General features: G+C 47.8%; 3 protein-coding genes across 5 annotated transcripts in view; all 3 read left to right on the top strand.

Moving 5' to 3' along the window:
* Positions 1 to 4064: 4064 nt before the first annotated feature.
* Positions 4065 to 6595, top strand: APOA5 (apolipoprotein A5). Its single transcript, XM_003820088.5, has 3 exons — positions 4065 to 4145; positions 4260 to 4371; positions 4893 to 6595. Exons 1-3 carry the CDS (start codon positions 4097 to 4099, stop codon positions 5830 to 5832), a joined length of 1101 nt encoding a protein of 366 aa, XP_003820136.1. The 5' UTR covers positions 4065 to 4096; the 3' UTR covers positions 5833 to 6595.
* Positions 6596 to 7689: 1094 nt separating this feature from the next.
* ZPR1 (ZPR1 zinc finger) lies at positions 7690 to 17529 on the top strand. Of its 2 annotated transcripts, XM_003820089.6 has the most exons (14): positions 7690 to 8153; positions 8329 to 8490; positions 8913 to 9003; positions 9391 to 9461; positions 10207 to 10293; positions 10453 to 10575; positions 10943 to 10990; positions 11164 to 11230; positions 11637 to 11707; positions 12465 to 12554; positions 13055 to 13165; positions 13840 to 13926; positions 16249 to 16314; positions 17027 to 17529. In XM_003820089.6, the coding sequence occupies exons 1-14, from the start codon at positions 7983 to 7985 to the stop codon at positions 17159 to 17161; spliced, it is 1380 nt and encodes a 459-aa protein (XP_003820137.2). In that variant the 5' UTR covers positions 7690 to 7982; the 3' UTR covers positions 17162 to 17529. The 2 variants fall into 2 exon arrangements, with proteins under 2 accessions (XP_003820137.2, XP_034789645.1); XM_034933754.3 differs by lacking the exon at positions 8329 to 8490 and having other exon boundaries at positions 7932 to 8153.
* A 352-nt stretch (positions 17530 to 17881) lies between these two features.
* The window catches only part of BUD13 (BUD13 homolog), a 29992-nt gene continuing 23119 nt past the window's right edge, over positions 17882 to 24754 (top strand). For both annotated transcript variants that reach the window (XM_003820090.6, XM_055094869.2), the window contains exon 1: positions 17882 to 23232. In XM_003820090.6, coding sequence (XP_003820138.1) covers positions 23090 to 23232 — 143 coding nt within the window. In that variant the 5' untranslated portion in view covers positions 17882 to 23089. The remainder of the gene's footprint in view (positions 23233 to 24754) is intronic.

Raw genomic sequence — 24754 nt, 5'->3', positions numbered from 1 at the left:
CTCTCAGAGCAGCCAAATATATAATTTAACTAATATATTTTCTTTCTGTGATTCTTCTTTATTTTGATTATACTTCTACTTCTCTGACCCTCTTTTAGGTGGGAGGTGCTGCTCCGAGCACTAACTCAGAATATAGACCCTCTCCCTCTTGTAATAGTGCCAGCTTGGAGTTCTTTGCTTCCACTGTAGGGGAAGGAAGGAAAAAATATGGAGAACTCACATCCACTCTTCATTGTCCTCAAACAGAAGTAACCCATTTTGTTCTGCTCACAGCCCATTGGCCAGAACTAATTGTATGGCCCCAATCTAATTGCAAAGGAGTCTGGGAAGTACAGCACAGCACATGGATCTTTGGAAAGCGTTAATTTTCTCTGCCAAAGGCTTCTTTTGTTGCTGTTGTTGTTTGAAATGGAGTCTCGCTCCGTCACCCGGGCTGGAGTGCAGTGGCCCTATCTCAGCTCACTGCAACCTCCACCTCCCAGGTTCAAGCACTCCTCCAGCCTTGGCCTCCCAAGTAGCTAGGATTACAGGCGTGTGCCATCATACCTGGCTAATTTTTTTGTATTTTTAGTAGAGACAGGGTTTTACCATGTTGGCCAGGCTGGTCTCAAACTCTTGGCTTCAAGTGATCTGCCTGCTTCGGTCTCCCAAAGTGTTGGGATTACAGGCGTGAGCCACTGTACCCGGCCAATACTGGTGTTTTCTGACCTCAGCGTTTTTCTTTTCTCCTGCCATGTACTCTCCCTAGAGATTTCATCTACTCCCAAGTCTTCCACTGCTCCTACCTGCTGATGACTCCCAAAACTCAGTCTCCAGCCGAGACTTCTCTCCTGGGCTTGAGACATATGTATCCAACTGCCGGAACATCTCCAGTGGACAGCCTTTGGGCACAAGGCAACACTAGCTTGTGGGTACAAGTAATCACCCAAAGTCAATTTCAGTGGCTCTCCACTCCCATATTTTTTCAACCCCTGGAAATGTTCCCTTCCCAAATACTCTGAGTCTTTCTTCTCCTTTGATGACTGTGGTTTTGTGACTGGATGGTAGCTCCTGTTGCTTTTTTTCCTTTCAAATGAATTTTCTCTTAGGAGGCTTCTTAGCCATTAAGCAAATAGACCTCAACTGGGCTTGCCCTATGCCTATCTGAAACCCAGCTTAGGTTCGAGTTAGGACTCCTGTTAATCCGAGCTCTCACTTCCTGTCCCAACCTGCTTATTTTTTTTGGTGAAAGAAAATATCATCCCCCTAGTTGCTCAGAAACCTGGGAATCATTGGGATTTTTTCCTCTCCTTCACCTTCCTCATCCAATCAGTCACCAAGTACTATCAACTCTGCTGCCTTAGTAGCCCTCAATATATACTTACCTATCAACCATCACTGCCATGCCATACTTCAGGCCTTCATTTCTCACTTGGATTACTAAAATATCCCTAAATAGTTCCTCTGCCTTCTCTCTGGCCACCCTCCTGAGTGATCTCTCCATCACGTACCTTTCAGTGACTGCTTGCACAAGCCCCTTTGTGACTTGGTCATAGTCTGCTCTCTTGAACCACCAGAGCCAAGCACCTGGGTTCTGATTCTGGTTGCAACTCTTACTGCCTGATGATGGACAGGCCACTTGATCTCCTCAAACCTCAGTTCCTAAATCAAATGAATGATTGAATTCAGTCACTTAACTTTGTATGTAGTAGGCACTGTGCAAAACATACTAGTGGATATAGAGATGAATTAGAAAAAGCCCCTGCACTCAAAGAGCTCTCGGATTCATCAACAAATTATTGTGCAGTTAGATAGTAAGTGCTATAATCCAGGAATATACAGTGTTGTGTGAATAATGCGGAATCAGTTTATCTCCAGAGCAGAAAATGGTGAAGGCAGAAGAAGGCATTCAGAGTGATACTGGAGCTGTGTAGCAGGGGCTACTACTGTTCCCTCAAATCCTTTCTTCTCTTCTTCCTGAGTAATAGAGTCCTTTTTCAGCTAGGCATACAGCCATCCAAAATAAAAACTATATTTCCCAGCCTCCTTTTCAGCTAAGTGTAGCCATGTGACTAAGTTGTGGCCAATGGGATGTCAGTACAAGTGGTAATGGCAATATCTGGGATGTGTCTTTAAAAGGAAGGAACATGTCCTTCTCCTTTTCCTCCTTCCTGTTCCCTTGGGGAACTTGGTAGCTGGAGGTGAAGCAGCTGGAACTTGGATATGAGCGTCTCGTTGATGATAATAGTGCAACAAGATAGAAGCGGCCCGAGCTGGCCTACATTTACATGAGAAGGAAATAATACTCCATTTTGTTTAAGCTATTCTCTTGCATATATATATACACATATATATCAGCTAAGTGTAGCCATGTGACTAACTTGTGGCCAATGGGATGTCAGTATGAGTGGTAAGAGCAGTATCTTGTATATATATATGTATATATATACACACACATATATACATATATGTATGCAAGAATATAAAATATATATGTGTGTGTGTATATATATATGCACACATATATGTGTCCCTTGCAGCCAAGTCTAATTCTAACTAATACAAACTAACTCTAAAAAATGAATATATATTCACCAGGGGATAGGCTATTTCAAGCAGAGGGAAGACTGTATAAAGGCTCAGGGGATGCCGTGGTTTTATGTGGCAGCAGATGAGACTGGAAATGAGTCAGGATGAGCCACAGTGGAGGATGAATTAAATGGGCAGGACTGTGGTAGAAAGACCTGTTGGAGGCTATGAATGCAATCAAGGTGACAGACAACTGGTGCAATGATAGTAGTGGAAATGGAGGAGAGGGGATTGATTCAAGATGCATTTAGGACCAAGAATCGGGAGCTTGTGAACATGTGTGTATGAGTACTGTAGACGGAGTGGGTGTGTCATCAGAGAAGATCTGAGCATTTGGGCTTGCTCTCCTCAGAGGCCCTGCGAGTGGAGTTCAGCTTTTCCTCATGGGGCAAATCCTACTTTCGCTCCAGTTCCTGGGGCTCAGAGTCCCTGGCCCAGATGCCTCTTGCCATCTCATCTTCACCCTGCCTGGCTTCCCTTGCTTGTTCCAGGATTGTTTCATAAAGAGGGATGTGGTTGGGTCTTTAACCCTATGAATGCTGGCTGAGGATGCCTGCGGAGCCTGTAGTGAAGCTGTCAGGGGCTGCTCAGGTTCTGGCTGGTAGGTGAACACTGTCCATCTTGCTGGCTGGGACACAGTGACTCTGGGTAGTTGTGTAAGAGAGGGGCCCTTGGCAGACAAACAGGTTCTTCTCTGTTGGTGGGCCAGCCAGCTGGTCATTGGGAAGGTTAAAGGTCATGGGGTTTGGGAGAAACTGGGTGAGGAGTTCAGCCCCATCCCCCGTAAAGCTCCTGGGAAGCACTTCTCTACTGGGGCAGCCCCTGATACCAGGGCACTCATTAACCCTCTGGGTGCCAGGGAAAGGGCAGGAGGTGAGTGCTGGGAGGCAGCTGAGGTCAACTTCTTTTGAACTTCCACGTGGTATTTACTCAGAGCAATTGGTGCCAGAGGCTCAGGGCCCTGGAGTATAAAGCAGAATGTCTGCTCTCTGTGCCCAGACGTGAGCAGGTGAGCAGCTGGGGCAGAGGGATGGGGGTCACAGTCCTAAGGGAGGGCATTGCAGGTGGCCTCAGGGGAGAGCCTGGGGTGGCCCCTAAGACGTCCTCTTGGAACATTTTGGCAGAGTTGCCTCTTCGCCCTCGTTATGGCTCAGTTTTTCCACCATGAAATGGGAGGGAGGGAGACAGGTGGGCAGGGGAGAGGTGGTAGAAGTGGCCTAGAGAACTGTTCCTGGGGTCTGGGACCTTTGTGAAGGGGTTAGAGCACCACGCTCCCTGCTATGTGACTGAGGTAGCAAGAGCACGCCCTCTTCCCATGTCTGAGGAAGACACCCTAGCCTCCTTGACTCACCTAGGTCGGTCCTCTTGAGCCCCAACAGCTCTGTGCTCCCCAGCCCAAGGAAGGGGTAACAGGATTTCGGGCAGTTGCCCCTGCAGAGGCCCCCTGGGCAAGTCCCCTGCGCCATGTCCCTTCCTCTCCTTCTTCCCCTAACCAGGCCTCCCTCCACCTGTCTTCTCAGAGCAGATAATGGCAAGCATGGCTGCCGTGCTCACCTGGGCTCTGGCTCTTCTTTCAGGTGGGTCTCCGACCCTGACTTCAACGTGGGGGTGTGGGTGGAGGCTGGCCAGAGGGCCCTGTCCACCCTGGGGGAGGAGAGCCCAGGCCCTGATTACCTAGTCCCTCTCCGCAGCGTTTTCAGCCACCCAGGCACGGAAAGGCTTCTGGGACTACTTCAGCCAGACCAGCGGGGACAAAGGCAGGGTGGAGCAGATCCATCAGCAGAAGATGGCTCGCGAGCCCGCGTGAGTGCCCAGGGGAAGGGGTGTAGGCGAAGGGAGGAGACAGCTGGGCCATGCCATGATGCCCTGCCTCTGCTGCCTCAACCTCTGTGGCCGCTGCTGGGACAGAGGAAAGGAGCGGTGCTAGCTCTGTCTGCAGATCCCGGCCATCCTGGGCTCTTTAGCGCCCTCTGCCTGCAGCCCCCGCCTTGACAACTCTGTAGCTGTTGCCCCCTTGCTCACTGAGGCGCGGGACCTGGGATCAATCGGCAGGACGCCCGCTGCAGTCCCCAGAATCAAAGGATGATGTGGCGCATCTATGTTTCTTTGGAGAGTGTTGTAGGTCTGGATTTGTATGGGCAATGTGTTTGTGCTTCGTGCGTGAGGAGTTGTTACTGGCCAGGGCTAGGACAAGAGCCCTCGACCCTGGGGCCAACGCCCTGCGTCCTTGGTTCCCCCAGAGGATCAGTGCGCGATGACGTGGGGACAAAGGAGATGATGGGGGCTAGCAGTCTGACGGCCTGGATATCTGTCCCCTTCTCCAGGACCCTGAAAGACAGCCTTGAGCAAGACCTCAACAACATGAACAAGTTCCTGGAAAAGCTGAGGCCTGTGAGTGGGAGCGAGGCTCCTCGGCTCCCACAGGACCCGGTGGGCATGCGGCAGCAGCTGCAGGAGGAGTTGGAGGAGGTGAAGGCTCGCCTCCAGCCCTACATGGCAGAGGCGCACGAGCTGGTGGGCTGGAATTTGGAGGGCTTGCGGCAGCAACTGAAGCCCTACACGATGGATCTGATGGAGCAGGTGGCCCTGCGCGTGCAGGAGCTGCAGGAGCAGTTGCGCGTGGTGGGAGAAGACACCAAGGCCCAGCTGCTGGGGGGCGTGGACGAGGCGCGGGCTTTGCTGCAGGGACTGCAGAGCCGCGTGGTGCACCACACCGGCCGCTTCAAAGAGCTCTTCCACCCATACGCCGAGAGCCTGGTGAGCGGCATCGGGCGCCACGTGCAGGAGCTGCACCGCAGTGTGGCTCCGCACGCCCCCGCCAGCCCCGCGCGCCTCAGTCGCTGCGTGCAGGTGCTCTCCCGGAAGCTCACGCTCAAGGCCAAGGCCCTGCACGCACGCATCCAGCAGAACCTGGACCAGCTGCGCGAAGAGCTCAGCAGAGCCTTTGCAGGCACTGGGACTGAGGAAGGGGCCGGCCCGGACCCCCAGATGCTCTCCGAGGAGGTGCGCCAGCGACTTCAGGCTTTCCGCCAGGACACCTACCTGCAGATAGCTGCCTTCACTCGCGCCATCGACCAGGAGACTGAGGAGGTCCAGCAGCAGCTGGCGCCACCTCCACCAGGCCACAGTGCCTTCGCCCCAGAGTTTCAACAAACGGACAGTGGCAAGGTTCTGAGCAAGCTGCAGGCCCGTCTGGATGACCTGTGGGAAGACATCACTCACAGCCTTCATGACCAGGGCCACAGCCATCTGGGGGACCCCTGAGGGTCTACCTGCCCAGGCCCATTCCCAGCTCCTTGTCTGGGGAGCCTTGGCTCTGAGCCTTTAGCATGGTTCAGTCCTTGAAAGTGGCCTGTTGGGTGGAGGGTGGAAGGTCCTGTGCAGGACAGGGAGGCCACCAAAGGGGCTGCTGTCTCCTGCATATCCAGCCTCCTGCGACTCCCCAATCTGGATGCATTACATTCACCAGGCTTTGCAAACCCAGCCTCCCAGTGCTCATTTGGGAATGCTCATGAGTTACTCCATTCAAGGGTGAGGGAGTAGGGAGGGAGAGAGGCACCATGCATGTGGGTGATTATCTGCAAGCCTGTTTGCCGTGATGCTGGAAGCCTGTGCCACTACATCCTGGAGTTTGGCTCTGGTCACTTCTGGCTGCCTGGTGGCCACTGCTACAGCTGGTCCACAGAGAGGAGCACTTGTCTCCCCAGGGCTGCCATGGCAGCTATCAGGGGAATAGAAGGGAGAAAGAGAATATCATGGGGAGAACATGTGATGGTGTGTGAATATCCCTGCTGGCTCTGATGCTGGTGGGTACGAAAGGTGTGAGCTGTGATAGGAGAGGGCAGAGCCCATGTTTCCTGACATAGCTCTACACCTAAATAAGGGACTGAACCCTCCCAACTGTGGGAGCTCCTTAAACCCTCTGGGGAGCATACTGTGTGCTCTCCCCATCTCCAGCCCCTCCCTCTGGGTTCCCAAGTTGAAGCCTAGACTTCTGGCTCAAATGAAATAGATGGTTATGATAGAAGTTTGCCTGGCGTGACTCTCATTTGGACCATGTCTGAAAGCAGTGGCCTCACCACTATCCCCAAAGCACACCCATCACCCACTCCATTCCCTTGCTGCTCTTTCTCATCCACCCCCTCCCAGTCCAGGTCTGTCAAAGGGGGTCTGGCTGGGCTCTGCTTCAGGGATCCTGGCTAGACAACGGCTGTCTGTCACACCTGGCAGGAGGGCCTGGGTTACGGGCCCTTCCTCTGCACCTGCACTGTTCACTAGCCTGCTCCCCACAGGACACTGTGCATGGAATGCAGGCTGTGTCTGGAAGAGCTGTGGCCCTGGTGGACCTGAGATTCCTGAGGTGGGCTGCCTCCTTTGTTCCTGCTGTTCTAGAGTTTGAATGGCCTCTTTATATGCCGGACTCTCTTCTTGGGACTCCCCTCACTCAGGGGCACCAATGCTCCCTATAGATCCCCTGGGAACTGAAACTGGGGTGTGGTGGAGGACGTGGAAAGGGTAAACACAGCCCCTTGTCTTTGGACTGCCCTGTCCAGCCCCCTTTCCTCCCAGCTCAGCCTACTGTCCCCGGGTTCTCAGCACCTGCCTGCTCCCCAACCCCATAGCACAGACCCCACACATATGTAGGCTCATCATGCCTGCAGGCTGGTCTTCCCTGACACCGTGGATTTTGACAATGTTGGCAACAGAACTGGGTTGTGGACCCAGCACCTGGAGAGAGGAAGTGCTAGAAAGGTAGAAATAATAAAAGGTGTTTTTGTTGTTGTTAGGAAACTGGAAAAGCATAGGTCAAGGGCTATGATGGGGATGAGGAGGTAGGAGTGAAAATGAGGGCTGTGTACTTGAGGCTGGGATTGGGGAAGGTAGTGATGAGGACAGAATAGGGAGTGGGAAGAACAGAAAGGGACAGAGGGATTCAGGGATTGTGAGAGAGGGGAAGAGGCTGAGCCACCCGGAGGGGCGACCTAGCACGCAAGCAGCATGTGGCCCAACACTGGAACCAAGCAGCCCGGCTCCGGGCGCACCTTCTCAGGGATTCCTCAGGGACAAGTCCAGCCCCTTGTCGTCAAGGCTCTTGTAGACCGACGTAGGGACCAATAGAACCCCGTGCGGTGGAGCTATTGTGAAGGAGCAAAAAAGTGCCCTGGTTCTAAGAGGACGTCTTAGGGGAAGTGACGGCTGAGTTGAGGTGGATCCGGCTGGCGATGGAAATTTCGAGCCATATAAACCTGGGAACCGGGAGCCCTTGACGACATTGTTCCCCGAGTGCCCGGAGTCTGCGGCCTCTTTAAGAAGGGAGGCGGGGGTGGTGGCAGCTGGCGGAAGTGACCGGAGAGGGGTGGGGCCGTGAGAGCGGCGGAAGTAGGAAGTCGAGGTCTGAATTGCGCGTGGTGGTCATGGCGGCCAGCGGGGCTGTGGAACCAGGGCCCCCGGGGGCTGCCGTCGCCCCGTCGCCCGCCCCGGCCCCGCCGCCTGCCCCAGATCACCTGTTCCGGCCCATCAGCGCCGAGGACGAGGAGCAGCAGCCCACCGAGATCGAGTCGCTATGCATGAACTGTTACTGCAATGTGAGGCGGGGGCGCGGCCGCGAGCGGCGGGTGGGTAGGGCTTGTGCCGGGACGAGCCGGGGGTCAGACCCAGCCAGGTGGGCCCGGCCGGGGACCCCGAGGCGCGCCCGGAGATAGTAGGGCGGGGAAAAGGAGTTTCATTGATTTTTTCCTTAGCTACTTTCTACTTCACCAGGGCATGACGCGCCTCCTGCTCACCAAGATTCCCTTCTTCAGAGAAATAATAGTGAGCTCCTTTTCCTGCGAGCACTGTGGCTGGAACAACACGGAGATCCAGTCGGCAGGCAGGATCCAGGACCAGGGAGTGCGCTACACTTTGTCTGTCAGGGCTCTGGAGGTGAGAGGACCTCAGAGCAGGTACCTCAGTATTCTAGAGAGAGATTCGGTACTGGGGTCAGAGCTCTGGTCCAGGCGGTCGGATCTTAAATAAATCCCCCTATGTCTCCTAGCCTTAGTTTCTTTTGTAAAATGGTACTGGTGTTGTCATCAGCTCAAGTGAGATAAGATTTGTGAAAATGCTTTGTAAATGTTGTCTGAGGGTATGAAATGAGCAGTAGTTGTTAGGAATAGTATTCTCACCATTTGGACAGCCTGGCTCACACCACCTGTACTATTCGAAAGGAGCAGTCTGGACCCTGTGGAGTGGCGAGAGGGAGAGACAGCTGGGCTGCGGTCTGATGGAAGGGGACGGTCTGGTTATTACTTGAGGAGAAGCTGTTCTGCAGTCTCTTTGTACTGAACGTATTCCTTTCTTCCCAGGACATGAACAGAGAAGTGGTGAAGACTGACTCTGCTGCCACAAGGATTCCTGAGCTAGATTTTGAAATTCCTGCCTTTAGCCAGAAAGGAGGTAAGTTTAAGATCAGAGTATTTGGGCTGTTCACATGTAGCTAGAATCTTACCCTCTTTCTTGCAAAACCCCCTGGTGCCAGGTCTAATGGTTTGTGTATGGGTTCTACCATGTAATCATTGTGATCTTCATTAGTTAATCATGAGTGGAAAGCTTAGGTAAAACAGCTCGAGATGGTAGAAAGTAATAGTAATACCATAGTGTGTTTATTGTAGAATTTTAGCATCACTATTATCAGACATGAATAGAACCTTGCACCTGGCCTTCTCATTTTACAGATGAGGAAATTAAGACCCAGAGAGTTCAAGTGAATTGCCCAGGGTCATACAGGGACTTGATAGCAGAGCTAAGGCTAAGTCACACTTGTCTTTTGTTCTTGTTCACAAGCTCTGACCACTGTTGAAGGATTGATCACCCGTGCTATCTCTGGCCTGGAGCAGGACCAGCCTGCACGAAGGGTAAGCTGGGGTTTTCTGATTGTAGCAGCTCAAGGAATAATTGCTTATATAGAGTGTCCCATGTGTCTGAAGAGTCTCTGACTAAGTGTTGGAAACTTTCTGGGTAAGCATATGGTGGTGCTGGAGCTGCTAGGATGTTGCATATGTTATAATTATTGTCTTTTCCACTTCCCTCCCTCAGTATATATTCAGGCCTCATCAGACAATATAACATTACCTCTGAAGAGCCTTTCCTAATCCCCTTGGGTTATCTGTGTTTCCTGAGTATTCCACTGCATCTTATATTTATTATGACAGAAGTAATATATTATAACTGCAGACAATATAACATTACCTCTGAAGAGCCTTTCCTAATCCCCTTGGGTTATCTGTGTTTCCTGAGTATTCCACTGCATCTTATATTTATTATGACAGAAGTAATATATTATAACTGCATCTTTAGTTATTTGTCTCCTTAATTGGCTGGGGAGTCCCATGAGAGGACTGATATATTTACTATTATATCTCTAACATGGCATGAGTGCCTGGGCTAAATGGTTGAATGAGTGAGAAAAATGAGGCTCACCTGTCACCACCCGTCAACTTCAGGCTTGTTTGCTACATCTCATTGTGAAGCCTGAGTCACTCTGTTTCCACTCACACTGAGATAGGTGGTGACTTCCTAATGGAAGTAACATGGGCATGACAAGGGGCAGGGCATAAGGTACACCACCAGGGCTGATGCTTTACTCTCTGTTCATGGCAGGCAAACAAAGATGCTACAGCTGAAAGAATTGATGAGTTCATTGTCAAACTGAAGGAGCTAAAGCAAGTAGCCTCCCCTTTCACTCTGGTGAGTATTGAGAGACTGGAGTTGCCCTTGATTAGGGGAGGAGGGACCATTAAGACTGCTGGGATTTTCCACTGTGATGCCTGCGTGGTCTGATAGTAGGTGATGTAGGATTGTTTATGATTTCCTTTTGCAATGACTCTCTCTTCTCCCATTTGTTAGATCATTGATGATCCCTCAGGGAACAGTTTTGTGGAAAACCCACATGCTCCTCAGAAAGATGATGCCCTGGTGATCACACACTACAACCGGACCCGACAGCAGGAAGAGATGCTGGGGCTCCAAGTAAGTGGACTGAAGGATCCAGAAGAATGCTCTGGAATTATCGCGCACTCTGGATTGCTTGGAGTCAGTGGAACTTATTTTGCTGCTGCTGCTCTTTGTGCCCTATCTCAGCATGTTTGTGCTTCTCATCTTGCTTATGTCCAGGACTTGGGTAAACTTCACAGAAAGGATGGCAGTGGCTGTGATCCTATCTTAAGTCCTGTTCTTCCTTTGGTTGGGGCTTTACTTTGTGGTTTCTCTAACTGATGAGGTGGCACCTGACATAACTGATGAGGTGGCACCTGAGCATTTCTCCCACTCCAGGGCAGGGTGTTGGGGACGCTGAGGTATACCTGCCAACTTGCGACGTGCATCTTTGCTATTTTAGGAAGAAGCACCAGCAGAGAAGCCAGAAGAGGAAGATCTCAGAAATGAAGTGAGTCACATTGGCTACTGGTGAGGAAGGAGCAGAGTTGTGGGCTGAGACTGATGCTGTTCAGCATCTGTCTTGTCACCAACATAGATGACCACCAGCATACCAACTGAGTGTCTTTAGCCTGAACATCCCATCTGAGAGGGCTCACCCTTTGTCCCCATGTTGTGTTGCAGGTGCTCCAGTTCAACACAAACTGCCCAGAATGCAATGCCCCGGCTCAGACCAACATGAAGCTAGTACGTATCTTTTGCCAAGCAGTTGGGTTGCTCTTCATCTGACTCAGGCATGAAGATTATAATCAGGCTGGGAGCATCCCTTTCAAGGAAAGCACATGCTTTATACCCAGTGATAAGGAAGATATTATCTTTGATTAGACTGTATACCTTGGGTTTTGTGTTCAAAGAGAAAATTAGGCCATGGTCACTAGACTGTGTGTGTGTGACCTGAGCCATGCCTTCAAATGTGTGAACAGGGATCGCCATGGGTTGGGAACTTGCCCTCTTCTGGAGGACTCTGTGGGCTGCCTCTTGTGAATATTTCCTGCAGTTCTGGGACCAGCATATGTTTGTGTGGGGTTTGGCTTTGTTTTTCCCCAGATGGTGGTCTTGTTTGCCTGGAAGTAGATTTCCTTAACTCCGTTTTCCAGAAATCCCTCACTTTAAGGAGGTTATCATCATGGCTACCAACTGCGAGAACTGTGGGCATCGGACCAATGAGGTGGGTGGGCGCCATTATTTGGGAAGAAGACTAGCTTAAGGGTAACCCCCTTTTAACTATCATTCTTCCTAAGTACTTCAGTACTCGGGGGCAGGGGGTGTAGAGTAGCTTGGGTCTTTTTCTTAGGTCTAGTGTAGGGTGAGGAGCCCTAGAAGGAACGGGAATTAGCCTAGAGAAGAAGAGTTAGAGATTCTATAACTTGTTTAAGACATATTAAAGGTTGATGATATGGAAGAGAGAAGTCTTTTGACCCACTCCTCAGAGGTGTGGAAGTTCAGGGAGGCAGACTTTGACTTCACAATGAAGAACTCAATAGAGCTGTCTGAAAATAGAATGAGCTGCCTTGGAGAATTATAAATTCCCTTCCCCTGAGTGTATCTGAGTATAAGCTAATTAAATTCTTTAACCAGAATATTATATAGGAGACCCACACATTGGATGCAGTGGATGAAAGGACTGCAATAAATGCTTAAAAGTCTCTTTCAACCCCAAGAGTCTTTTTTTTTTTTTTTTTTTAAGGTAAATTCAGAGTTTATTGGCAATTTGGGATAAGTTTTGGCATGTTACCAGGGTTGGGCACTGTTCCTGGCCAGCTCTTGGTGTTTTTGGTTTGGGCGACTGCTGTTTAGAAGGCTCTTTCTTTGGTAGCTATTAATGGGCCTAACTGATTGGATGTCCAAGCCTACACTCCAGGTCTCCTGGGTACCAAGTGAGGCTCAGGTCTTCTCTCAGTTGCTCCTGACTGTTATCTATGCAGGTGAAATCTGGAGGAGCAGTAGAACCCTTGGGCACCAGGATCACCCTCCACATCACAGATGCCTCAGATATGACCAGAGACCTCCTCAAGGTAACAGTCTGCTTGGGAAAGTCACTGTCATCCTTATAAGTTAGATAAACTGTCTCTATCTAGGGGAAGTTGTCTTTTAGAAATAACGTTCAGGGACATGAGGTATCTCCTACTTCCCTGGCTTTGAGGACCCCTGAGCAGAGGGAGTTAATCTAAGATTGGAATTGCAGGTTTAGAAGGAGACCCTGTTAGCTCTTTCTGATGACCTGGTAGCTTTTTGGCCTCCAGTGTCTATCTGGGTCCTCTTCTCTGTCTGTCCCCTAGTGACAGGATACCTGACAGCTCGAAGCTATGACTGAGTTTCCCTTTATTAAGTTGGATCTATTCCCGTGGTTCAGATGGACAGGAGTGAATCTCAAGCTTTAACAAGGGAGTCAGAGAAAACTGAGGCAGCTGCCCTTGTCCGCAGTCTATCACTGCTGGTATTAATTGGGCAGGAGGCCTCTGGTTGGCTTTCTTTGCTTCTGACTTAAAGCTTAAACTGACCTCTCATCTCACAGTCTGAGACTTGCAGTGTGGAAATCCCAGAGCTAGAATTTGAACTGGGAATGGCCGTCCTCGGGGGCAAGTTCACCACACTGGAAGGGCTGCTGAAAGACATCCGGGAACTGGTGAGTCACCTGAGAAGTGTGTAAACCACCTTTGAGCAATTTGGCTGTGTGAAGAGGGACTGGAAGACTTCAGACATCCTAATTTTCGGTGCTGGTAACTGTGGGTTTCTTTGCCTTAAAGCTGGTTTAAGAGACTTAAATATTACTTTGGATTGTGAAGACAAGTTTATGGGAAATGTTGAATGGAAATTCCAGGCCTAATTTTGGGACTTTATAGTTATTTTGTGGTCTTGGATAAGTCATTTATTTTACTGTAAAGTTAGGGGATGAGGGTCCTTCTAGCACCTAAAACTTCCCAACATAAAAAACATACATGTATGGGTTGACTTAGCCCAAATATTTATCTCCTTGATGAATGATTTCACTTGATTCTCTGTTGGGCATTTTGTATTTGTAAATTGTACTTTTTCTTTGCATTTCTTCTCCAAATTAGTATCAGAGATCATATTCTAAGAACATGTTTCGATTTTGTTTTACATTGCCAGTTTTGTTGTCTTGGCACATTATCCCATAGACTCCTAGGAGTGACTGCCTTGGTCAGAAAGGTGGTGTGGGCTAAATGGAAACCAAGTTTCCCTGACAGGGCACCCACTGTCACCCCCTGCCTAGTTTATGGTCAGGCCTAACAAATATAAAGCCAGTATTCACACAGTTTGGATTATCATTTATTGCAGGTGACCAAAAATCCTTTCACACTGGGCGACAGTTCCAATCCTGGACAGACGGAGAGACTACAGGAGTTTAGCCAGAAGATGGACCAGGTAAGAGGTCACTGGCCAGTCAGTACTTAGAATCCTGGGGCTCCAGTGAACAAGAGGCTGCATGCTCATGTCTTGCCACTTTTTGAACATCTAACCATCATGTTGGGGATTCTTCTTCTGGTTTTCTTTTTTTTTTTTTTTTTTTTTTGGAGACAGAGTCTCGTTCTGTTGCCCAGGCTGGAGTGCAGTGGCGTGATCTTGGCTCACTGCAACCTCTGCCTCCCGGGTTCATGCGATTCTGCTGCCTCAGGCTCCCGAGTAGCTGGGATTACAGGCGCACACCACCACGCCTGGCTAATTTTTTGTATTTTTAGTAGAGACAGGGTTTCACTATGTTGGCCAGACTGGTCTCGAACTCCTGACCTCGTGATCTGCCTGCCTGGGCCTCCCAAAGTGCTGGGATTACAGGCGTGAGCCACCGCGCCCAGCCCTCTTCTGGTTTTCTATATTCCATGTCTTCTTTCTTGTTTTTCTCCCTTATTTTGTTAGAGCATCTTCTCCAGTAGCTTCCTGGGAAAAAGTGCATGGGAAATAAAATTTCTGGGACCTTCCACATCTGAACATGTCTTTATTCTGTTATCACACTAGAGTGATTATTGGCTGGGAATACGATTCTAGGATAGAAATAATTTTTTATCAGAATTTCGAAGACTGCACTATGGTCTTCCAATTTGGCAAAGACATTGCGCTACAGTCTTCCACTTTGGCTATTGAGAAGTCTGAAGCCATTTGATTCCTGGTCTTTTATATGTGACCTAGTCTTGTGATCTCTTCGTTTCCTTTGATGTGAAATTTCAGGGTGTGCCTTGGTGTGGGTCAATTTTCACCCACTGGGCTAAGCACTTGGTAGATGTACCTTTTCAGTCTGGAAAACTCATGTGGTTCAGTTCTAGGAAGCTTTCATGAATTATTCTATTGAAGATTATCTTTTTTCTGATTTTTTTTTTTCTCTTCTTTCTGAAAACTCCTGGGTTTTAGATATTAGACTTACTTGTCTGGTCTTCTATAATTTACTCTTTTTTTTGGTCCTATTTTTGGTTTCTTGGTTTTTTTGTTCTTTGGGAGATTCCCTCAACTTTATTTTCCAACCCTTCAATTGAGGTTTTCATTTCCACTAAAACTTTTATTTTCCAAGGAGCTTTTTAAAAAATAGCATCCTGTCTTAAGGATGTAGTATTTTTTCTTCTTGAAGATTATTATTTTTAAAATTTTTTCAGCATGCAGTTTATATAGCACTTATTGATACTGATGTTGGATCTTTTTTGACATTTTATTCTCCTTGCATCCTTTTTTTCCCCATTTGATTTCCCATCTTTCAGTGTTAAGGGCTTTGCTCAGATGTCTGATAATCATTGATTGTCTTCTTACAAGTAGCGGGCTAAAGACCTGAGTGGGGGGTGAGCCTTGTTGACATGGGGCTTATTACAGGGGAATTTAACTTAGCTGTTTTGCTGAGGTGGCCTCCAATGCCAGAATTGTTAAGTCTTTCCTCTTGGGCTAGTCAGACAAAGAGGCTATGCCTGCCAGACAAGAACCAACCCAATTTATATTACAGAATCCTCCAAAGTTTTAAGAATTGGTGAAATTAGGTAGCTCTGAAAGTAGAGGGGAAAGGATCTAAAATAAGGACTGTTAGAAAAGCCAACATCAGCAAGCTGTGGACCAGGGGGTGCTGGCCCAGTTGAAGGTAGAGGGAAAGGACTCAAGAACAAGGAGGTTAAATGACTGTGGCTGTTCCATTTCCTGGCCTGAGGGTAAAGGCTTGGCAGGCAGTGTTCTGAGAGCTGTGGGAAGGGGGCTGGGGTGTGTATGTATTCTGTTTCCCATAAGCTTACATTCATTTAACCTACTTGTTCTTGATTCCTTTCCCTCTACCTTCAACTGGGCCAGCACCCCCTAGTCCACAGCTTGCTGATGTTGGCTTTTCTAACAGTCCTTATTTTAGAACCTTTCCCCTCTACTTTCAGAGCTACCTAATTTCACCAATTCTTAAAACTTTTGGGGATTCTGTAATATAAATTGGGTTGGTTCTTGTCTGGCAGGCATAGCCTCTTTTTTTAAAAATTTTTCTTTACTTTCATTTATTTCATTTCTTTTTTTATTTATATATATATTTATTATACTTAAGTTCTAGGGTACATGTGCACAACGTGCAGGTTTGTTACATATGTATACATGTGCCATGTTGGTGTGCTGTACCCATTAACTAGTCATTTACATTAGGTATATCTCCTAATGCTATCCCTCCCCCCTCCCCCGACATAGCCTTTTTTTACCAGGGGTTATGTAAAATTTACTTGCTGTGTTCTCTCTCTCCTTTAGATCATCGAAGGTAACATGAAGGCCCACTTTATTATGGATGATCCAGCAGGAAACAGTTACTTGCAGGTATAGTAGACCTTCCCTGATGTTTCATAGAGATACATTTTCTGATCTTCCTTGAATATGTATCATTTCCCTAGAAGCTGAAAGACTTGATTCTAAATGGACTGCTTTTTACCAAGGAGGCAGAAGTTAGAAGATATATAAGGGAGAAAAGAGGGGGGTGTGGGAGAGGATTTTTTTTTAAGTGTATGTAAAGAAGGAAAAAAAAAGGATACTCTGAGGCCCCTTTTTTTTCTGTAGTCAAGCTCTTGTCCCAGTTCTGGAGTTTTCATTTTGCAAATCTGATTATGGATTGAGGAGAAATGGTACCTTGTCCAGAGGCCAAGATAGGAAACTGATAGGCTTTAAGTTGACTGAGGAGAGAGTCTGGTGATTGATGTACCTTTACCATTTATTGGATACTTACCATGGGTCAGGCAAAACTCTTCTAAGTTCTTTCCAAGATTGAGACCATTTGTCATACTTTTCATAAGAAGGTGCAGATAATAACAAAATAGGTGGATTGTTCCCTGATTCTGGGGCTGGGGTCTTCTACCCCTGGCCCATGTGGGCTCTGTTGCTACCCACTAGTTCAGTCTAGCCATGGGAAATTGGAGGCCAATAAAAAGAAAAAAACCCAAAACTCATTCTGTTCTTGGGAAAGTGGGAATTGGAAGCTGCCTGCAGAGAGGGGGAGTGGCACAGTGGCACTGATTGTCTCTCCTTGACCTTGCAGAATGTGTATGCGCCTGAAGATGATCCTGAGATGAAGGTGGAGCGTTACAAGCGCACCTTTGACCAAAATGAGGAGCTAGGGCTCAATGACATGAAGACAGAGGGCTATGAGGCAGGCCTGGCTCCGCAACGGTAGCAGTGGGTGGCTCAAGGGCCAGCCTCCAGCGCTGCTCTTTCTGTAGGTTATTTATTGGTATTGGAAGAAGGCGAAGGCTGGGAGTGTCTTTCCCACCAGCCCTTGCCCATGGTGGGGAGGACATCTGGTCTGAGTCAGAGATCTGTGCACACTTTCTAAACAGCTTGTGATGCAAGTGTGAGCCTATTGTGTTACTTGACCTTATTTTGGAATTTTTGAATTGGCCTAGGAGGAAACCCAGAAATGAACCAGGGGTATGTCATTATCACTTTTTTCATATCAAGTCCTTACCCTCCTTCCACATAATGCTCTGTCCTCTAAGGTTGGAACTCTGAAGTTGGAGAAGGTGGAATAAAGTTACACCTGGAGTTTGTTGTTGGTTTTGAGTATATAAAATACTGACTTTGAACAGGAAAGGAGTCTCCTGAGGGGAGACCGAGTCCAGCACAAGTGAAGGAGTTACCATTGAAATGATGACTTTCAAACAGCACTGGCCTCTGTATTGACCCTATCCTTGTTTGATATGCTGTTAGAATTCAGCCTCCTAAAGAAAATTTTCCCGTGTATCTACTGTAATTTGGGGATTGCAGCTGGCATTTAATTCATTCCTTCAGCAGATGCTTGCTTATCTACTTTATGCCAAGCACACCACAGAACAGAGGACAAAATAAATCTCTTTCATGGAACTTGAAGTCTAGTGGGGAAAAATGACAATAAACAGATGAGGAAAACAGTACATCAGATGGTGATTAGTGTCATGGAGGAATGTAAAGCAGGGAAGGGGGCTGGGTTGTGCAAGGAAACGGGGAGTAGGGAAGATCTTCTGAACAAGAAGGTGATAATACGACATTTGGGCAAAGCTGAGGAGGTGGTCAGGGAGTGAGCTGTGTGGGTATCTGGGGGAAGAGATTTCCTGGCAGAGGGAACTGCAAATGCTAGAGCTGTGAGGTTAGAGCCAGTGGGGGTACCTGATCAGTTAGCCCTACTCTCAGTTAGAAATGTTGAAACACATTCATCCAGAGAGACAGGAGGCTATCTGCAGTTCTTCTGAAAGTTAAGGACCAGTGAACACTCTGCTGCTTGGGCCCTGGACTTCCCAGCCAGTGTTCTTTGCACCGTAGTCTCCTGCCTCTCATAAACAAAAGGTGACTCCTGTGGTGCAGACTGCAGGGTATTTGTTCAATAAAGACCAGTTCATTGATTAAGATGTTATCACAAACCTTATTGCTTTGTGTTGCAAACTTTTTTTTTTTTTTTTTGTAGAGACAAGAGTCTCGCGCTGTTGCCCAGGCTGGAGTGCAGTGGTGTGATCTTGGCTTATTGCAACCTTTGCCTCCCGGGTTTAAGCAATTCTGCCTCAGCCTCCCCAGTAGCGGGGACTACAGGTGCACGCCGCCACACCCAGCTAATTTCTTCTGTATTTTAGTAGAGACGGGGTTTCACTGTGTTGCCCAGGCTGATCTCGAACTCCTGAGCTCAGGCAATCCACCCGCCTTGGCCTCCCAAAGTGCTAGGATTACAGGCGTGAGCTACCGCGTCCAGCCTGTGTTGCAAACTTAACTCTGAAGAATGAGTTAGAGATGATTTAGCAATCAGACATCTACTCTCATTGCTCTGTTAAACTACTCTCAAAGGTCACAAGTGATTTTCCACTTGGAAAGTGTTATCTATTTCTGTCACATTTGATAGTGGACCATCTCTTCTTAACCCTTCTTTTGGCTCTCGAGATACTATACCCTTGGTTTTCCCTTCACTTTGAATCTTTCTTATTTGGACATTTTGCCTCCTCCCCTCTTATTAAATTTGTTTCTGAGAGTTCTGCTTTCAGACATCTCTCCATACCAGATTCTTTGGCATCTTACTATCATGTGGGACTAACTTCCATACCTGTATCTCTAATTTCTGTAAGTGAGGGCGAGAGTAAGGTGTTTGGAGACTCAGGTTAGCAAATGACTCATTCAAACTATAAAGCTTCAGTACTTTGGGCAAACTTCTCACAGGCAACTATTCTACCCTAAGAGATTATCTCTAGATATGTTTCCAGCTGACTTGGGAATCTAAGTTTACCAGACAACCCTCCGATCTATCATTTGGTCTCTTAAGTAGACTTCCCCATAGTGTAGCTGTGCTCTGTTAAGATAAACTGCAGTATCAGGTTCATTTTCCATTGTGAAGGAAAAAAATGGCACTCTGGCTTATTACTGAATCTCTTGTGAGTTTGGTTGGTGTGAGGCAATCTCCCAGAATCCACCCAGTTCCTAGGAAATGAAGACCTGAGTTTCTGAACTTGAAGACTGAGGACTAGGTGCCAGACTGGGATAACCCAGCTAAGGTACTTCCTGCCCTTTGATGACAAGGCATTCTTCAGTTTCATACCCTTCTCTTGAAGTATCTCTCAGCTCCTTTCTCATTTCATAAAGTGTGTCAGGATGGGAGCTTACATATAGTTAACTGAGTCTTGCTCCACAGCCCCTAGCATATGACACATGGTTAATAAAATCTGTTAAAATCCTCCATCCTAGATTAAACCCTATTAGGACACTAGGGATAACGTCTATAGGTAAAAAGATAGGGAAAGGGTCTCGCTTTAAGGCCAGGGTAGGTGAGTCAAAGTGCCAGGAACATGTGGATTCAGTTTCACAGCCATGAGTAACATTTAAGTGGAAAAGGTTTGTGATTGTGTTAAAAAAGGAAAGTGGTTCATGCATGAGGGCACACCTCCTGCTTTCATGGGTCAAGTATGTGAAATGCAGCCATGTTCGGTCATTAGACGTGTGGACGAACATACAGGTAGGTACTGAATGTACATCTGTGTCGTGATGAGTGGAGGAGGGGAGGTGAGTGTTGGGAGCAAGTATGAAGGGCAGTTGACTTGGCCAACTGAAAACTTTAATGATGGCAACACTTTCATTCTAACATCAGTATATTTCCTTCTTTGTACACCTGTGGTATGTGCCTGATGCACACTGCAGAAAATGGTGCCTCTGCTTACATTTAGGGCAGTGGGGGTTAAGACTCCTTGGCTTTATTCCTATTAAAAAATGTTTTTTACACACTTCTTTTTAAGGCAAATGGCAGTGTTTCCAACTGTGAAGAGAAAAAGCTGCTTATTTTGTGTGTTCGCCTCAGTTTAGTATTGGCACTTCCAATGCTTGTTTTCCTAGTCTGTAAAATGGGGATAATTAGGATAAACAAAATTATCCCCATTTTACAGGTGACAAAACAGCCTCAGAGAGGTTACTTCCAGAAGGAAGCAGAGCTTTTTTTTTTTTTTTTTGAGACGGAGTCTCACTCTGTTGCCCAGACTGGAGTGCAGTGTCGCGATCTTGGCTCACCACAACCTCTGCCTCCCAGGTTCAAGCGATTCTCTTGCCTCAGCCTTCTGAGTAGCTGGGACTACAGGTGCACGCCACCATACCTGGCTAATTTTTTTTTTTTTTTTTTTGGAGACAGTCTTGCTCTGTCACCCAGGATGGAGTGCAGTGGCGCGATCTTGGCTCACTGCAGCCTCCGCCTCCTGGGTTCAAGCAATTCTCCTACCTCAGCCTCCTGAGTAGCTGGGATTACAGACGCCCACCACTGCACCCAGCTAATTTTTGTATTTTTAGTAGAGATGGGGTTTCACCATGTTGGTCAGGCTGGTCTCGAACCCCAAACCTCGTGATCCACCTGCCTCGGCCTCCCAAAGTGCAGGGATTACAGGCGTGAGCCACCGTGCCTGGCCAGAAGTAGAGCTTCTAAGAGGCAGGTGTCAAACCCAGGCCAGTCAGACTCTGAAACCTGAGGTCTGAATATTTTAAGCTCAACTCCACAATTACTGTGTTTGTTCTATTAGATACAACTGCAGAGAGAGGCCAAAGCTCAGAGCAGGCCATTGGCACGGCATCTGATCCTGCTTAACTGCCCTGCAGCATAGGGTGGAGACACTTGGGCCTTGTCAGGCTAAGGGACTGGGGTAGGATGGGTAGCAGTGGAATTGAAGACAAAGAAAACAAATGGGCAGAAGATGGGTGGGTGGAAGTTGAGAGGGCTATCCTGGCAGTGTTCACTGGAGCAGAAGTGTGAGGCTTTCTGAATGCCTGCTGACACCAGGGTGGGGCAGGGCTGTGTAGTGTGAGATGCACCAAATTCGACGAGAAGCCAAGGCAGGGTTGTGTATGGGGTACCCCTGGGGCCCTCCGCCTAGTGAAGCCCTATCTTCTCAGCCCAGTGTCCTCATCTCACAAGCCCTCAGAGCCCCAGCCTGCTTTCCTTTCTGGGCCTGTGCTGCAACCCCCTCAACAAGGCCTACTGGGTAAAAATTCATGCTTCAAGACTGATCCCCAAGCCTGTTTTGTATTATATGAGTAAAGAATTTTTTAAACACTTATCCCCAGATAATGTGTATTTATTTATAAAGTATAGCCCTGTCTGCTTGACTAATACATTTAAAAAGTGACCTTTTTGACTCCTGGTCCAAGAAACTATTGTCTGCACTTTTGTGTAGTTGTGTATAGCATCCTGCAAATTCTGTCAGAAGTCTGTGATTTCAGTAACACTAAAACTTCTCTCTCAAATGGTACAAATTTTCAGTTTTAAGACAAGTTCTGGGGATCTAATGTACAACATGTTGATTATAGCTAATAATTCTGTATTGTTTACTTGAAGTTTGCTAAGACAAATTAAGTGCCCCCCACCGAACTACTACATAAATTAGTGAAGGATGTTTTAATTAATTTGATTTTGGTAATCATTACACAATGTATAATTATATCCAGTCATCACATTGTACACCTTGAATATATATAATTTTTTGTCAAATAATAAAGCTGGGAAGAAAACGATAAAACTGACAATCTAACATATATGATGAGGTAAAAAGATCTGGTATTTCAAGAAATTTGGATGACCTCTTGCACCCCACTTCGCTAGCCTCTACTCCCTAGAGTCATGTTCTGGCTATGTGAAGTTGAGCAACTTCCTTAATCTTGCCACGCTTCAGTTCTTATCTGTAAAATACGACATGAAACGATTTGAGAATTGTGAGGGTTAAATGAGATAATTCAGGTAAAGCTCTAAACCCCCTGCAAAGAATAAAGTCTTTTCTTTCCCCCCAAAACTTGAGTGTTAGAATTCATTCTCTCTGGTTTCTCTCTTTTACTATGCTAAAAATGATCCAGGTCCGTCCTTCTCATTGGTAAGATTGTTTTACAGTTTCCTTCAAGAGATAACTGGGGGCTACTTGTAATAGAACACTAGAAGAGTTACACAGGTCTTAGAAACTATGTTTTTCATATTAATTATGTTGGTTTGCACTTCCTGGCTTCCTTTCTTGGACGGTAGGTACCTGGAAGCCTAGTGGAGCAGATTCCCGCCACTTAAAGATACTTATAAAAATAACGAACATAGTTCCGATGACCATGTGCCCAACACCGCTCTGCGCACTTCACACAGTGATATCATCTCAGCCTGTGACCGTTCCGAGTTAGGTGCCGGGATTCTCCCTGTTTTGTGATAACTTGCCCGAGGTCGTACAGCTAGCCAGCTATGGAACCAGTATTCAAACTCGGCTACGCTGCAGCCCGTGGCCCTCCACTTTCTTGCTTGTGCTCTGGAGTTTAGGCGGCCGCTGGGGGCGGGGTCCTTTGGGTCAGGTTGTGGCCTCACAGAACAGCGCTTGCTGCGGTTGGGTGGATGGGTGGGTGGCTGGGTGAATGAAGAGAAGAAACCTGGTGGCGTCGTCCCAGGGCTGTGGAGTGCCCCGAAGGTGTGCACGTCCCTGGCTAGCCTGCGAGCGCGTCCCCGGTGGCCGCACCTGCCAGCCGCGCGGTTCTTAGCACTCTCCGCCACTTCCGGCCGTGGCCCCGCCCCGTCTCGTGGCTGGCGTCCCTTACGCGTTGAGGCATTTTGTCCCCAGCGCCGACCCGTCTCTCTGCCCTCGCCGCTGCCATGGCGGCAGCTCCGCCGCTTTCCAAGGCCGAGTATCTGAAGCGTTACTTGTCCGGGGCAGATGCCGGCGTCGACCGGGGATCTGAGTCCGGTCGCAAGCGTCGCAAAAAGCGGCCGAAGCCTGGCGGGGCCGGCGGCAAGGGGTGAGTTGGTACCGGCCGGGGCGGGGCCTGCGACGACTAGCCACCCCTTCCCAACTCCGCCCTCGGCCGCCCGGCGGTTCCTTCCCTCTTGGCGGGTCTCCTGGCTTCTCTGCCTACCCCTGCTCATGCTCAGGGCCCCACTCACATCGCTTGAGGTCCCCCGCCTTGCCTCTGCCGCCCCGCTTACATCTCGAGCCTCTGAGCAGTAGCGTCAGTGCGTTAAAGCCGGGGTGTAACTTTGATTACTCTTTTCCCGCCTTGGTAGACTTCCGTCCTCTCCCATAGAGAATGAATATTGTGCCTCGAGAATAATGGAGCGGATTCAAAGCCTCTGTGCTTGGATCTTTAGGGCCCGGTACCTGCCCGTGGGGATTCCCAGATCCCAAGGACTTGGTTCTGAATCAGAGACCTTTGATCACCTTCTGTTACTCTTAGTAATAGTCCTAACGAGAGAAGCTAACATTTATATAGTTATACTTTTCTTGCCAGGCACCATTATAAGAAACTTAAACATATATAAGTTTATTTAAGCCTCACCAAACTACCATGAAGTGGGTATTATTTTCATATGGGACAACTTTGTGGCCCAGTGTAGTGGGCCCTACCAAATCGTTTTCCACCCAGAAGCACAGAGTGTGACATTTAGAAATAGGGTCTTTGGAGATGTAATCAGTTAAGATGAGGTCATACTTGATTAAGGTGGGTGCCAAATCCAAGATGACTGTTTGCCTTTTAAAAAGAGGGAAGTATGGATACAGACACAGCAACAAAGGAAACACGACCATGTCTAGATGAAGGCTGAGACTGGATTGGATTTATGTTGCCAAAAGCCAAGGTATGCCTGGGGCTACCAGAAGCTGGGAGAGGCAAGGAAAGATTCTCTGCTAGAGACTTTCCAGGGAGGATGGCCTTGCAGACACCTGGATTTCAGATTGCTAGCTTCCAGAACTGTGAGAGAGTTTCTGTTGTTTTATGCCACGCAATTTGTGGTACTTTGTTACAGTAACCCTAAGGCACTGAGATACCCAGTGAAGTCACATTGTTTTAAAGAACTAGTCCAAGTTCTTTTCTGGTTTGGTGCTTGCCTTATTATTGTCTTCGTCTTTCTGCCTCGCTGACTTGTGTGGATCCTTTGGAGGCAGTGCCATGTGATGAAAGTAGCTTGAGTGTTGGAGCAGCACTGGTCAGAGTTCGAATCCTAGCTGTGCCACTTTATAGGCTGTGTACCCTTGGGCAAGGTGTTTCATCTCACTGAGCTGCAGTTTCCTTATCTTTAAAATGAGAATAATACTGAATAATAATGGTTTTATTAAGTGGTGGTTGTGATTAGAGGGATTGCATTAAGTGACCTTGGCTTTTTGAATAACTTCACATCATGGCAGTCATTGTTATTATTTGGGCTCAGCTATATAGTTTATCCATGTAACAAACATTTATTGAATATTTCGTATTCCAGTTACTGTAGGGTGTTGAGGATGCCTCTGTGAACAAAAAAAACATAGTCCCTGTTCTTGTGGAGCTT

This window comes from Pan paniscus, chromosome 9 (assembly GCF_029289425.2).
Source record: "Pan paniscus chromosome 9, NHGRI_mPanPan1-v2.0_pri, whole genome shotgun sequence".
NCBI classification, from domain to species: Eukaryota; Metazoa; Chordata; class Mammalia; order Primates; family Hominidae; genus Pan; species Pan paniscus.
The sequence above is the reverse complement of the archived record's forward strand: the minus strand, read 5'-3'. Positions and strand labels throughout refer to the sequence as shown.